Source organism: Patagioenas fasciata, chromosome 3, assembly GCF_037038585.1.
Source record: "Patagioenas fasciata isolate bPatFas1 chromosome 3, bPatFas1.hap1, whole genome shotgun sequence".
NCBI classification, from domain to species: Eukaryota; Metazoa; Chordata; class Aves; order Columbiformes; family Columbidae; genus Patagioenas; species Patagioenas fasciata.
The window spans coordinates 14254633-14268276 of NC_092522.1; the positions used below are offsets into that span (position 1 = coordinate 14254633).

Sequence of the window (13644 nt, forward strand, 5' to 3'; positions counted from 1 at the left end):
TGTCCTGTTACAACAGGCCCTGCTAAATTGGATGTTCCAGCTGGTTCTACAGCCAGTGGTGGCCGATAAAGTTTCAACACATACTCTCCCCTGTTGATACTCTCAGAGCCCACCAGGCTTCTAAGAACCTGCATCTCCAAACTGCTGGCCAGCAGGAATGGCTACAGCCCCAGGTCCCTGAGATACCCTCCTCAGGCCTGGGTGGTCCTTGAGCAAGTCCCCCCACCCTAGATGTGCTCTGCACCCAGATATCCATGCACACAAGTGACAGGCACTCATGGGAGCTTGGGAGACTTGCCTCCTGACGGGGACACAGACAGGAGGAGGCTGTAGGGCTCAGGTCTTTTATTGCAGAGGGAGATAAGGAAAAGGACAGTTACCCCCTCTGAGCCCCCAAGGCTGAGAGCGGTGATAAGCAGGGGGGGCCCAGGCCTTGTTTCCCCAGCATTGGGAGCCTGGCTCACCCAGCGGGAAGCAGGTTGCTGCCTGGCACCAAGACAGGGTCAACCATAGCAGTGGAGCAGATGACCTGGTGTCCCTGTGCAGCCACCCTGGCCTGAGCCCTGGCTGACTGGAGGGCAGTGCTGTGTGGGGAGCACTGACAGGGGGAACACAGCACAGGGCAGGGCTGCCTGGCCCCAGCCAGACATGGCACACAGCAGGCAAACCTGACCTCCTCCTCTGCTCCGCTGCACATCTCATGTCATGGGGTGCCGACGTCCCAAACTGTTCTGGGGCCTTATGAAGGCTGCTACGGTGGCCCTTCTCATGCGACCCTCAGGGACTGGAGCAGCTTCACCCAGGGAGGGAGAGAGCAGGGCCATTGCCCTCCATCTGGGCAGGGAGCTCGGTGGCTCGCCTTGTGTTTGCAGGTACAACTAGGCTTGGTGGTGCCCAGGCTGTGGCTCCTGCTGGCTTGTCATGTGTTGTCCTGGGCCAGCTCCTCAGGGCTGGCAGGCTGGTCCCGGGACTTGTGCAGTCCTGGGGAGGGCTGGGCATGGGTGCTGTGTTGCAGGGCCGGGTCTGGCCCCTGGGGCATGTGGTACCGGTGCTGCCGGTACTGCACAAACGTACAGGCCTTCAGCCCGATAGCCAGCATGTTCTTGCCCATAAAGATGCTGGAGACCCGGGTGTCCTTGAAGAAGACCATGTTGCTGCCTCGGATGAAGATGGTGGTGATGTTGACAGTGAGCATGCTCAGCATGGGGTACAGCATCATCCGGTGCGGCATGATGCCAATCCCTTGCATGCTGATCTCACAGAGGGACACACAAGGGAGGACCAGGAGCAAGATGTAGCAGTAGAAGAACATGATGCCCTCAGCCCAGAGCGGTAGCCCCTTCTTCTGGGGCTCCCACAGGTTGGCCTGGATATCCAGCACGTCCAGCATGTCCACAATGACCCAGAAGAGGCGGTTGCGGAGATCTTCTTTCTTCTTGAATGTTCTGATGTATTCCATGTGCTCCGTGGCTACCAACAACACGTAGAGGGCTGGGATGCAGATGGAGAGCAGCAAGGTCAGCGCTTTGCGGGCTATGAGATCCAGGCTTTTCCGGTCAGCTTTATAGTTCTGGTATACAAAGTAGACTTTGATCTCCAGAACGAAGACATACAGGAACCAGAGGATCATGGCATAGCCCCGCTTAGCTGTCTTTACCTCTGCCCCGACCCAGATGGCCACATAGCGGAGCACCAGCAGGAAGCACACGTCACCCACTGCCACCATGACACAGATGCCCAGCTTCCTGGAGCCCTGGCTCTGCTCCACCAGGTAGGCATCCATGAGGATGAGGCTGGTCATGATGAGCACAGTGGAGAGGCACACATGTGGCTTGCTGACAGGTGGTGGGGGAACCATCCTGCACGGAGGAACAGGCAGTGCCATCAGGGAGTTGTTGGGATTCGCCATCCCCCCTTGATTCCCCTTCTGCCCTCCCCACCTCCTCAACAACTGTGGATGGCTGAAAGAGGGTGGAGGTGTGTGGTTCATAGACTCTTATCCCATCCGATGTGCCTGGTTTGTGCCAAATCCAGACTCCTAGCCAAAGTGCTCTTGAGACTCTTGGCCGGCCATGCTGATGGCATATGCTGGCTGACACCCAGCTCCTGGCCTAGGCTGCACATGGGGATACAGTGGGGTCAGCTGGACAGCCTTCAGGGGATGCTACTGCCCTCTGCCACTGTGAAGGGCACATGCCTTATTTTCCACTGGATTTTCCAGTCAGCGGCACTGCTTATATTCCCCCCGCCACATGGCATACAAGACCACATCTATGCTTTTAACCCAAGCAGGTCCTTAAGTGCTATGATCCAGGACCATTCTCTTTTTAGTATCCTTTATTTTCATGCACAGCATGAAATGAAGGATCATTTCTAGCTTGGCTGTCCTGTGGGGTGGGAGGGAAGAAATCAACTCAAAATCTTCGGTTTCCTGAACTTAGCCTAGTGGAAGGTGCCCTGTCCATGGTAGCACAAGCTGGAACTAGATGACTTTTAAGGTCCCTTCCAAACTGAACCATTCTATGATTCTATTAATTCGTCAGCCTCACACTCCCCAAGAGATCTGCCTACAGCAGTTTGCTTATGCCCATGCTGCCCCAGCACAATATTGTTTTTTTAACCAAAAAGGCAAGGAAAAGCAGAACCAGCCCTCAGCTCCAGGACACAAGGAGCTTTGCAGCAGGCCCTCAATTTCAGCTGGATGCTCATCCTTCCCAGGCTGGGACAGAGCAAAGCATGGGCCCTAAAATCACCCTGCTTGCCTTGGATTGCACCGGGGTTGTCCAGCTCACTCCGCCTGCCCAAGCACAGCTGCAGGCAACTGCTGCCAGAGATGGAGGGAGGATGGAGCCAAGGCCTTGCGAGGCACAGCTCAGCAGCTGCTCTGGAGGGGAGCCAGCCCCCTGGCTGAAATGGAGGATGAAGCTGGGCTGCTGACTGCACAGCACTGCACGATGGCTGCCTGCACAAAGCCCATACAGCCACCCCACTCCCTGGGCCATGCAGGGGCCCTTGGCCACCATCCTGGTCACCTGGTGGGCAGTGTGCGGGTGGCATATGACCATGGAGCAAATGCTTTAGGAGCAGGATGGATGCTGCATGGTTAATGGTCAACCCTGCATACCTGCACTCCTGGCACTGACATCGACTAGCCAGGCTACAAGCTACCTGAACTCCTGCTTTTCGGACGAAGGAGTTGCGCAGTTGTGCATCCCCAGGCCCAGTAGCATCCTAGCACGTTGGGGGATGAGGTGATGCCCAAGCCTGCCAGAGGCAAGTGCCTCTAAGGGGGAGAGAGCAGAGGCTGGTGGGCATGGGGAGCTGATGGATGTGGCATACCTGGAATGTGCTACACACCTGGGGCTCTCTCATGTTCCACCCCACGGCCCGGAGCTGGAGGCAGCCCTGACCACAGCTCAGCGGGCTGCGTCTCCTCGGGGTGAGCAGAGGTGCCTCGGCACACAGACGCCCCCGGCCCTGCCTGTCCCGAGTCCCGGGGCGCCTGGAGGGGAGAGGTGGGAAGGGGAGGGAGGGCAGGCCCTGCTCGCCGGTCGTGGAGGCCCGACCCGAGAAGGGGGCCCGGCGCGGCCCGTGGCCCGCCGCCCCCAGCCCGTGCCGCGCTTACCTCGGGCAGCTATCCGGGGCGCCAGGGTAGGGTGGCGGCGGCGGCAGTGACGGTGGGGGGGTCCCCAGCGGTGGCCCCGGGCCCGGCGCGGCATCGCCCGGCGAGCCCCGGCGGCGGCTCTGCGGCGGCGCCTGGCCCCTCCCGGCAGGCTAGCGGGCGGGGACTGCGGCGGCCCCCGCCTGTCCAGAGCGCTCGGCACCAGCCGGCACCACCCGCTGCCCTCTCTTGCTCCTGTCCCCTCTGCCCACCTTCACGCCCGACAACCCCGGCGCCGCCGCCGCCCCTTGTTCCCCATGGCCCGGGTACCCTACTGCTGACCTCCCGCTCGGCGGCAACATCCTGCATACATCCCCTGCCGCGCCTCCAGCCCACCTCCAGCTCCACAGCCTCCTCTTGCCACAGGGCCTTCTACTGTCCCGGCCCCTCTGCCCTCAGACCCAGACCCCCAGGGCCATGGTGGTCACTGCAGCAGCCCAGGAGAGGCCTCAGGAGAACCATGGCTGCTGCCCACTGGCTGCCCACAGGGAGGGACCAGGACCCCTCGCTGGGGACTGGTTGGTGGAACAGGCAGGGGAACCCACATACTGCTGTGACCTGGCTCCCAGCCATGCTGCTCTGCAGGGTCCTGGGGAGCTCGAGCTCTGCAGGACACTGGTAGAGCCGGGCTGGGCGCAGCCGGGGTCTTGTATGCAGATAAACCGGGCCAGTGAAAGCAAAAGGTTTCTCTTACCCTGGTGGACATGCTTCTCTGCAAATGTTCTTCTGTCAGCCTGAGCAGCTTACTGCATGTAACTCTGAGCTTGCTTCTGAGTTAGGTCTTAGGTACACATGGAAGGTTTTCCAGTATATTTCCACTATGACTTCAAACCACTCATTGTAAATATATGTATTTTGGAAGACAGGGAGGTGCTTGGATCTCTGGAGACAGGCCAAGAGCAAAACCAGGCATAGACCTGAGTGAGAGAACAAGTGCCAGTCACTGTCACGGTGTGTCAAGAGAAGTGCATCTCACCTCACCTCCAGCTGCTGACAGGGTGACCATAAGTCCCCTGTTGTATGTGATGGCCAGGAGCACCCTGGGCAGCACCACAAAAATATGAAGCCTGCCTCTAATGTCTATGGCAAACCCATTTGCCATGGACACTACAGGCGTGATTCATATTCTTGACACTGAACCAGCATCCAGGTTCAACTTGCATGTCCCATGGTGAGCGTGGTCTGGTTTATGCAGGCAGGTGGAAGGAGCAGACATCTCAGCTAGACAGGTGGAACAAGGTAAAGAGTTCGGTCCAGAAGGGCTGAAAGAGCAAGGAAACAAAGCACTGAAAGCCACCTGCCCCCAGAAAGGAAAGGAGACCTTGCAACTCAAGCTGAGCGGAGAGCACTGTGAGGCATGAGAGGGGCAAGCAACAAAGAATCAAAACCCTAGATCTTTCTTGCTGGACACAGAAGCAGTGGCTCTCACTATCAGGGCAGTCTCTTGCAGGCTCTAGGGAGGAGCAAAGGGTGTCTGTCCATGGAGGGACCCCAGGGGTGACCACACAAGTACCCACATAGCAGAGGTAGGAAGAAGGTGCTGTAGGCAGCTACCAAGCAGTGTGGCTAAAGACAACATGATTCATACCTGGGCTGGAATCATAAAATCCCTGAGTCTTCATTAGAAGCTGGGGCAGGAGGTGACAACATTCGTGCGGGAAGCAGTAAAGAGCTGCTTTAATGTGGCACATAAAACTAACCAGCAAGAGCAGATATTTACGTGCTTCTCTAAAACACAATGATGTACCCAGGGTGCCAGAGTTTACATGTGGATGCAGCTGTGCTCAGAGACAATATGGAAGGAAACCGAAGAGGAGTGCACCAGGGTTCCCAAGCATTTAGCTGCTCCCTGGCTGCTGCTGGCTCCAGGCCTGGGAAGAAAAGCATGTTCAGCTTAGCTCTGTGCTGCGTGGGACATCTGCACCCGCCATTACCACTGAAGAGTGCTTCTAGGGTGGTGATCACAACACACTGAAAGGCTGTTGGGAGAGAGACAGAGAAATCTGTCAGTCGTATTGAACATCACTGAAAGGGAATTGCAGGAACTGGGGGAAGTTTGTCATTAAGGAACCACAAGCAGTGGCTGCGGTGGGGAAAGGCTGGCAGTAGCCTGGGGACCATGCTGAAAGCTTCAAGTGTCCAAAAGAGCCTTGAGTCCCCCAGAGCCCAGCCACAGTGTGGAGGGTGAGAGGTGGCTGGAACTGAAGTGCATCCTTCAGAAAGGCAATTGAAAAAAAAAAAAAAAAAAAAAAAAGGAACCAAAAAAGGAACAGATTCTGAACAAAGGATCACAGAGTGCTGAAGGGTACTTCAACATCACAAAAAGACCTAAGGGGGGCAAGGTTCTGGAAGGAGACATCAGAATGGAGAAGCAAGAAATTGACAAGCAGGAAAACAAAGGAATGAACATACACAGTCAATCCAGGTAACCAGTTGTCAAAATATGTTATGGAGGGGATGGCACTAAGCAATGGCGACAATGTCCTTTGGGGTGCAGGCTGTGCCTCTATGAAAACGCTTTCTATTGAAAAACCTTGATATCCAACACAGCATATGCAGTATCACACATCTGAAGGGACAGTGAGTGGCTGTTGTACTTCTGCTGGCAGCAGCTCAGAGGAGGAGTGAAAGGACCATCATGGCAAACAGCATGATAAGGGGCACTTGGTGCAGAGCTGTGACAGCACACATGCTGGACCACCTTGATGCACCCAGGGAGGAAGGCAGTAGCTGGTAACACATGTTGTCCTGGTAGCCTGGGCTCAAAAGGATTTTGAAAATTGAGGTTTGTGGCATTAAGTCTGGAGCACATAGATTCTGGAGGTCCTGTAGAGCAGGGAGCCACCCCAGCCCATCACAAGGCGAGGTACCTGAGAGTGCAGCAGGAACCAGCAGCCCACGCGCTGGCAAAGTGGCACTGTCCCTGGGGTCCAGGCTGGAGGAACAGCTCACAGGAGCAGTTGTTAGTGCCATAGCCACTGTGGGCCAGTGCAGACCTATGCAGCCTGCTCAGGACAAAGCCACCCTTGGCTCCTTGTCATGGGGTGGGTGGTTACGTGACCTGCAGCATCCGCCTGTCCCCCCCAGGCCCCAGGGCCAGAGTAACCCCCGAACATTCCCATGTATTCTCCAGCCCCAGTTGTAGTCAGAGCACCCACAGCACTGCTGGGGTGAGCTCCTCTCAGCCCCATATTGCCCAGAGCACAGCCAAATGTGCCTGCGCCAGGCCTGCTGCCCCATGCTGGTGTGGGGCTGCTGGCAGCAGGAGCCCACAGGTTGAGTTCACAATAGAGAAAACATGATTTTGCACCACAAGAGGTGCTCTTACAGCTAAAGTCAGGGCAGTTTGAGGGGGACATCTGTAATGAAGAGAAATGCTCTACTCCTGAGCAGCTGCCATGTCTTGCTGCACCTCAACCTTGTCCAGAGTGCAAAGGCTGAGGTGGCACATGACTTTTCCAGGAACAGTGTGGCTGAGAAAAGTGCTGGACCAAAGGAATCAAGTGCTCTGCAAGGGCTTGACCAGCTCATGGGGGCACACTGCGGGGTGCCTTGTCTGCCAAGGACAAAGATGCCTGCTTCTATGAAGTCTCTAAATGGTGTTAAAGTGCTGAGGAGAAGCTGGAGAAAATGGTCCACTTGGATAGCACATAAAGAAAAAAAAAAAAGGGTGTTTCTGGTGGCACATTTCAAGCTATTTGCCTTGACATTAAAGAGCAAGAGTTCCTTGGCTGCTTTCCCTGATGTGCTTCAAGATCATATCCACAGTGAAGTACATCTCAGTCTCAGCTGGTGCCTGGCACACATGAAGGTCTCAGCTTAAAAGGAGGTGGGGAAGCAGCTGAATAGGACAATGACTCTACCAGGCTCTGTTTAAGCTGAAAGACAACCAGGCTTTGGTACTTACAATGAAAGACACAGGAAAATTTTGACCCCAAAGACAGGGAAAAGCCACTGTGTGTGGAGAAGCACAGTAGGCCTGTAGGCACAAAGTCAATATAACACAAAAGTAGGAAAAAATTAAGAGCAGGCTGTGTAACTAAGCCCCCAAATAAACAAGACACATTGAAATAGCCTGAGAACAAATGTGTAGATTCATCTGTACAAAAGCCAGAAGGCCAAAATGAAGACATGAGCTGCACTAAGGACAGGGGTGCTCAAAGGGAACAGGCTGCAGGGAGAGAGAGAGAAATCTACCTCAGTTCCACGCAACATCTCTCCAGGGGAAATGCAGGAAAAAGAGGAAGATCATCAGCAGGAAACTGCAAGTGGTGGCTGTGACGGGGAAAGGCCATTTGTGACCTGGGGACAACGCTGAGAGTTTTAACAGCTCTGCGAAAGCATCACAGATCATAGAGCATGGTACAGTCACTGAGCAGAGGTGACTGGAAGTGATGGGCATTCTCTGGGTGCCACAGTGTAAAAATGATATAAAGCTACTGGAGAGTGCCCAGAGGAGGGCCACAACATCTGTAAAGGTTTTAGAGGTGAAGCCATATGAGGAGTGGCCAAAGTCACTTGGTTTGTTCAGCCTGGAGGAGACTGAGGGGAGACCTCATCACAGTCTACAGTTTCCTTACAAGGGCTGGAAGAGGGGCAGGTGCTGATCTCTTCTCCCCGGCAACCAACAACAGAACCCGAGGGCATGGCAGGAAGATGTACCACAGGAGGTTTAGGTTGAACATTAGGAAAAGGTTCTTCACCCAGAGGGTGGTGGAGCGCTGGAACAGGCTCCCCAGGGAGGAGTCACAGCCCCAAGCCTGACAGTGTTCAAGAAGAGACTGGACAACACCTTCACATGGTGTGAACTGTGGGGTTGTCCCATGCAGGGACAGGAGTTGGACTTGATCCTTGTGGGTCCTTTCCAACTCAGGACATTCTGTGATTAGGCAGAGGGGCACTAGGGAAAAAAATTGTCATTTAACATGAACAGAAAACAGCACAGCTCTACCCATCCAGTTCTTGCACAGGTCTAAGCTGCTTTGTTAACCTTTTCCAGAGCAATGCTCCACCATCCACACACCAATAATGGGATCAGTCACCTTCAGCAGGTCAGCATGTGTAGAAGCTAAACAGGTACAAAAATCTCCTGGTGGAAAACACCAGGTAGATCTCGTAGTAAATGTACTGTCACCGTGACTTAAAATATACGTGCAGACACTTGTTGGCTTCACAAATGCCCCAGAATAGGAAAAAAAAAAAAAAAAAAAAATCTTGTTTGCTCTCAATTTGGATGCTAACAAAACCTTAATTTCTCCTTATGCAGGTTAACCAACCTCAAGCTCTGATTCGTATCTCAACTTTGTTATTTATTACTCTTTCACAAAACAACTGGATGTATCCACAAACTCCCCACTGCCAGCAGCGTTAGTCCTGCTCTCCTCACTGCCACCTCTGTAGCAGTCCTGGCTCACCCAGGAATGAGAAGCACTATCTTATGTCACTAAGTCAGCAGAAAACAGACCCAAGAAAAAAAAAAGAAAAAGTTTTCTTCTAGCTGTGGTGGAGTGCTGGAACAGGCTCCCCAGGGAGGTGTCACAGTCCCAAGCCTGACAGTGTTGAAGAAGCAATTGGACAACACCATCAGACACATGGTGTGAACTGCGGAGTTGTCACATGCAGGGACAGGAGTTGGACTAAATGATGCTTGTGTGTGCCTTTCAACTCAGGACATTCCATGATTCTATGATAAGGCCCAGAGAGGTGGCCCAGCAGAGCTGCAGGACTGCCAGCCCTTGGGGGCTAACAGGAAGGCTGTGACCAGGAACTCTCACTTCACCAGGCTGCCTTGGGCTGAGCAGAGAAGTGTCCCTGTCCTCCTGGAAATGAGAGGACATCCCTGGAAGCCTGGAGCACTCAGACCTATTAACATACCACACAAATCGTTGGGAATGATGACTAAGACTGGAAAGAAAAATGGATGAGAGCAAACAGGTGGAGGGGCATCAAGATGGTTTTCTAGTGACAAATCAAGCCTCCAGATCTAGCAGGGTCATCTGGAGCAGTCAGCTGCTTTTGGGGAAAGGCAATGGTAATACCCACCCGAAACCAAACCATGATGGGTAGAAAAGTTGACATAAGGCCAGGTCAGCATGACCATTACATAACCCCTTCCTGCTGCAAACCAAGGTTTTCACACTCGTCTGCAAAATGCTATGCAAATGCAGCTCATCCTTGATCCAGTTGGACTTCCACAAAGGCCTCTGCAAATGCTCTTTGAAAACCAAGGCTTTCAAGGATGAAAGGAAAGGTAATACATTAATGATTTGCTTAAAGGAGCATCAAAGCAGCAAACAAGCTGTTTTCCAAGCAAGATAGGAGGTCTGGGCAACTGCGCTGGGACCTGTGCTGTTCAACAGATACAGAAATGGGTTAGAAAAGGGGGCAGAGAGCAAGGTCAGAAAGTTTGATGTGATGGTTCATGTTATTCATCTACTCAAACCGCAAGCTAATGTGCATACCTGTGTGTTACAGACCTGAAGCTCAACAGCAGATGAAACGTAGAACTGACAAACATCAGTAAAAAGAAGAGGTCCAAGGGACAGGCTATAAATTAGAAATCAGTATTCAGCAAAGTGACACTGAAATATTTATTAATAACATTCTGGAAACACAAGTGCTTTGCTCAAGATCTACAGCAGCTTTCCAACTTTGTGTTGCTTCTGCTTCTTACAACCTAATCCCTTCATTGACATAAGCTACAATTTACAGTCTGCCTGCAATAGCAATGCATCAATGGAAAACCATCACTGCTGAGTATATTGAACAACTCAGGTCCTGGTGCAGTTCTTGCTGAAGCTGGGGACTTCTCTCTATTTTGTGGTTTGGCCACTATTGACTTGGCCATTCCTTTCAGGTAGTTTTGAGCAAGGCGCAGTGCAGCTCTTTGTTCATCTCTGCCTCCTTTCAGTATCCCACATCAAGCATCACCTCACTCTGGTGATTTGGTACTGGTCCTTTTCCATTTTTCCAGAGGCAGTGCATTTCAGTCAGATCCTCTGCTAAGGCCCTGCTAAAGATGAGGTCCAGCAAGGGATCCTTTCTGCTAGAACAGCACCACAGCAATGCATTTCTTCAGCTGCTGTGCCACAGGATTGCCCCAAGGTCTGCCCCTGCAGATGCTCTGGTGAGTCCTTGCTCCCAGGGGTATTGAGAAAACAGTCAGTTTTAGCTCCCAGCTTTCTTTTGCAAGGCTCATCTTGCTTTTAGTTTCAACCCATGAAACCCCTGGATCTTTATAGAATCATTTCAGTTGGAAGAGACCCTCAGGATGATTGAGTCCAACCATAACCTAACTCTAGCACTAAACCATGTCCCTAAGAACCGCACCTACACATATTTTCAACACCTCCAGGGATGGTGACTCCAACACTTCCCTGGGCAGCCTGTTCCAATGCCTGACAACCCTTTCCAGCAAGAAGTTTTTCCTAATATCCAATCTAAACCTCCCCTGGTGCAACTTGAGGCCATTTCCTCTTGTCCTATCGCTTGCTACTTGGGAGAAGAGACCAACACCCTCCATGCTACAACCTCCTTTCAGGTAGTTGTAGACAGTGAAAAGGTCTCCCCTCAGCCTCCTTTTCTCCAGTCTAAACAGCCCCAGTTCCCTCAACTGCTCCTCATAAGGCTTGTGCTCCAGACCCCTGACCAGCTTTGTTGCCCTTCTCTGAACTCTCTCCAATACCTCAATGTTTTTCTCATGATGAGGGACTCAAAACTGAACACAGGATTCAAGGCACGGCCTCACCAGCACCGAGTACAGTGGCACAATCCCTTCCCTAATCCTGCTGGCCACACTATCCCTGATACAAGCCAGGATGCTGTTGGCCTTTTTGGCCACCTGGGCACACTGCTGGCTCATGTTCAGATGGGCTGTCAATCAACACCCCCAGATTCTTTTCCTCCAGGCAGTTTTCCACCCACTCTTCCCCAAGCTTGCAGCTTTACCTGGGCTTGTTGTGACCCAAGTACAAGACTTGGCACTTGGCCTTGTTGAACCTCACACAATTGGCCTCAGGCCAACAATCCAGCTAGTATTTTCCCTGTTATTATTTTCCCTGTTGCAGCCCTGCTCCTGCACTCTGACAGCTGTCCACTCCACATCCACCTGCTGACTCGCCGTGCTGCCCACCTGCCCCTGCTCCCAGTCACTCTATTCAACCCGGTCTCCGCGAGGCCCAGGCATCTCCATCCCCACAGCAGCCGAAAGCCCGTCACCGCCCCGGGGGCGCTGGCAGATCGCGACAGCCCATCACCTGCCGCCCCGGCCTCAGGCGCAGCGCCTCCACGGCCAGGTTCTGAATCGGTCCTCAGGGGCTCTCCTCGGCCGCCCCAGAGCAGTGCGACCCTCACCCCCGCCCGGCCGCGACAACGCCCCGGGGTGGAGCAGCGCAGCCCCATCGCTCGGATCCCCGCTGCCATGGCAACCCTGCGAGTAGGCCGCAACCACGGAGCGAGAGAGCAAGCGAACGAGCAAGCTGGCAGACGGACGAGCAAGCTCGCGGGAGAGCAACCACACCTCTCATCGAGCTTGCGCCTGCTGAGGCTGATGAGCTTTAAAGGGATCGCCACTACGTCCCCCGCCCCCAGCCGGAGCAGCGGCGCTGTTCCCACTGGCTGGCCCCTCTCAGGCGGCCGCGTCCTTTTCTCTCTTCAATTGGCTACTGGCCGCTTCGGTCAATCCCTCTCTCGGTTTCGATTGGCTGGTTGACCAAGTCGCCATCCTCGCCCTTTCCCGTCTCCGATTGGCTCGTCTTCCGCCGCAGGCCGCGCCCTAGCCGCACTCTGATTGGTTACGGACCCCCCCCCCGCCGCGCCCTTCCACGCTCGGGTTGGCGGTCACGGGGCGCTCAGGCCCGCCCTGCCGCGCGAGCGAGCGGGCGCGCGCGCGCCGAGGCGGAGGCCGGTGCTGAGGCGAGGGTTCGGGCCGTACCCCGTCGCCAGTGGCAGCGGCGGCGGGATGGCGGCGGCGGCGGCGGCAACCGGTGCGTTGGGCTCGAGTCCCGCCGCGGGGTCCCCGGCGGTGGCCGGCGGGGCGGCGGCGGCGGCGATGGCGGTGGCCGGCCCCGGAGCGGTCCCGGTGCCCATGAATCTCTTCGCGACGTGGGAGATTGACCGTTCTGCGCCGAGCTGTGTGCCCAGGTGAGCCGCGCCGCCCGCGGCCCCGCCGAGGGCCGCCCTGCTCTGCTGAGGTGGCCCTGGTGAGCCCGTGGCCGATCGGGGCCAGGGATGACACGGGCGGAGAGGAGGCGGTCCCCGGCCGCCCCCCCTGCGCCTCGGGGATCGGCGGCCTCTGCAGCATCTCTGTCCCACCGGGCCGAGCCGGGCCTGGGGCCGCGCTCCTAGCTGCCTCGGCTGCCGTTCCCAACCGTGCCGCCCGGTGTACGTCCAGCGGGAGCAGCGGCAAGCACCGGGGACCGGCGGGGCTGGGTGTGCCAGCACCGGACCACGGCTGCGTTGACTCCATGTTGCGGCCTCTGGCTAGTGTCTGCCGGGATGGCCACGGAAGATCTCAGTGTGGCGTATGTCATCGTGGCCACACTGCTTCTGAAAGCTGCCTCTTTGCTCCTGAAGTGAACGATAGCCTTACAGCCAGTCCCCTAAAGCCAGGTAGTGGCCACTTGGCATGCATGGGCTTGTGGGGTTACCTGTGTCACCTGCACTCCGGATCATAGGTAGCAGCAAATAGGATTCACTGCGCAGCCAGCTGTGTTTCTAGCAGAGCTGGAAGACAAGTTGAATAGTGTAAATGTTGCTTGCTGACTATGGTTAAGGGTATGTCCAAGGTAGATTATGGGAATAGTGCAAAGACCTGTCTTGGAGCCAGGAGGTGCTGGATATATTAATGAGCTATGTGTCTTTTGGCCCACTCAGGCATTGATCAGGAGGTCTTCTCATGAGAGTTAATGGGCAGATTGAAGAAGTCACTCTGGTTTTATGTATCTCTGGGCTATGGTATGCTGTCTTCAAATGATGTATTCAGT

At 54.8% G+C, this 13644-nt stretch overlaps 2 protein-coding genes across 5 annotated transcripts in view; one reads left to right on the forward strand and one right to left on the reverse strand.

Moving 5' to 3' along the window:
- Nucleotides 1-330: 330 nt before the first annotated feature.
- On the reverse strand, nt 331-3774 carry LOC136100069 (transmembrane protein 121-like). Its single transcript, XM_065834818.2, has 2 exons — nt 3626-3774; nt 331-1859 (listed from the first exon to the last, which is right to left on the reverse strand). The coding sequence occupies exon 2, from the start codon at nt 1856-1858 to the stop codon at nt 920-922; it is 939 nt and encodes a 312-aa protein (XP_065690890.1). The 5' UTR covers nt 1859; nt 3626-3774; the 3' UTR covers nt 331-919.
- An 8756-nt stretch (nt 3775-12530) lies between these two features.
- Nucleotides 12531-13644, forward strand: part of LOC136100395 (phosphofurin acidic cluster sorting protein 1-like) — a 110057-nt gene continuing 108943 nt past the window's right edge. For 2 of the 4 annotated variants that reach the window (XM_071805819.1, XM_065835426.2), the window contains exon 1: nt 12532-12802. In XM_071805819.1, the coding sequence (XP_071661920.1) occupies nt 12621-12802 (182 nt within the window). In that variant the 5' untranslated portion in view covers nt 12532-12620. Of the gene's footprint in view, nt 12803-12887; nt 13271-13644 lie in introns of those variants that run through there. The other 2 variants (XM_071805820.1, XM_071805821.1) reach the window with 2 other exon arrangements.

Coding starts and splice junctions, on each gene's coding strand:
- LOC136100069 (XM_065834818.2), bottom strand. CDS start 1,858: ATGGTTCCCCCACCACCTGTCAGCAAGCCACATGTGTGCCTCTCCACT.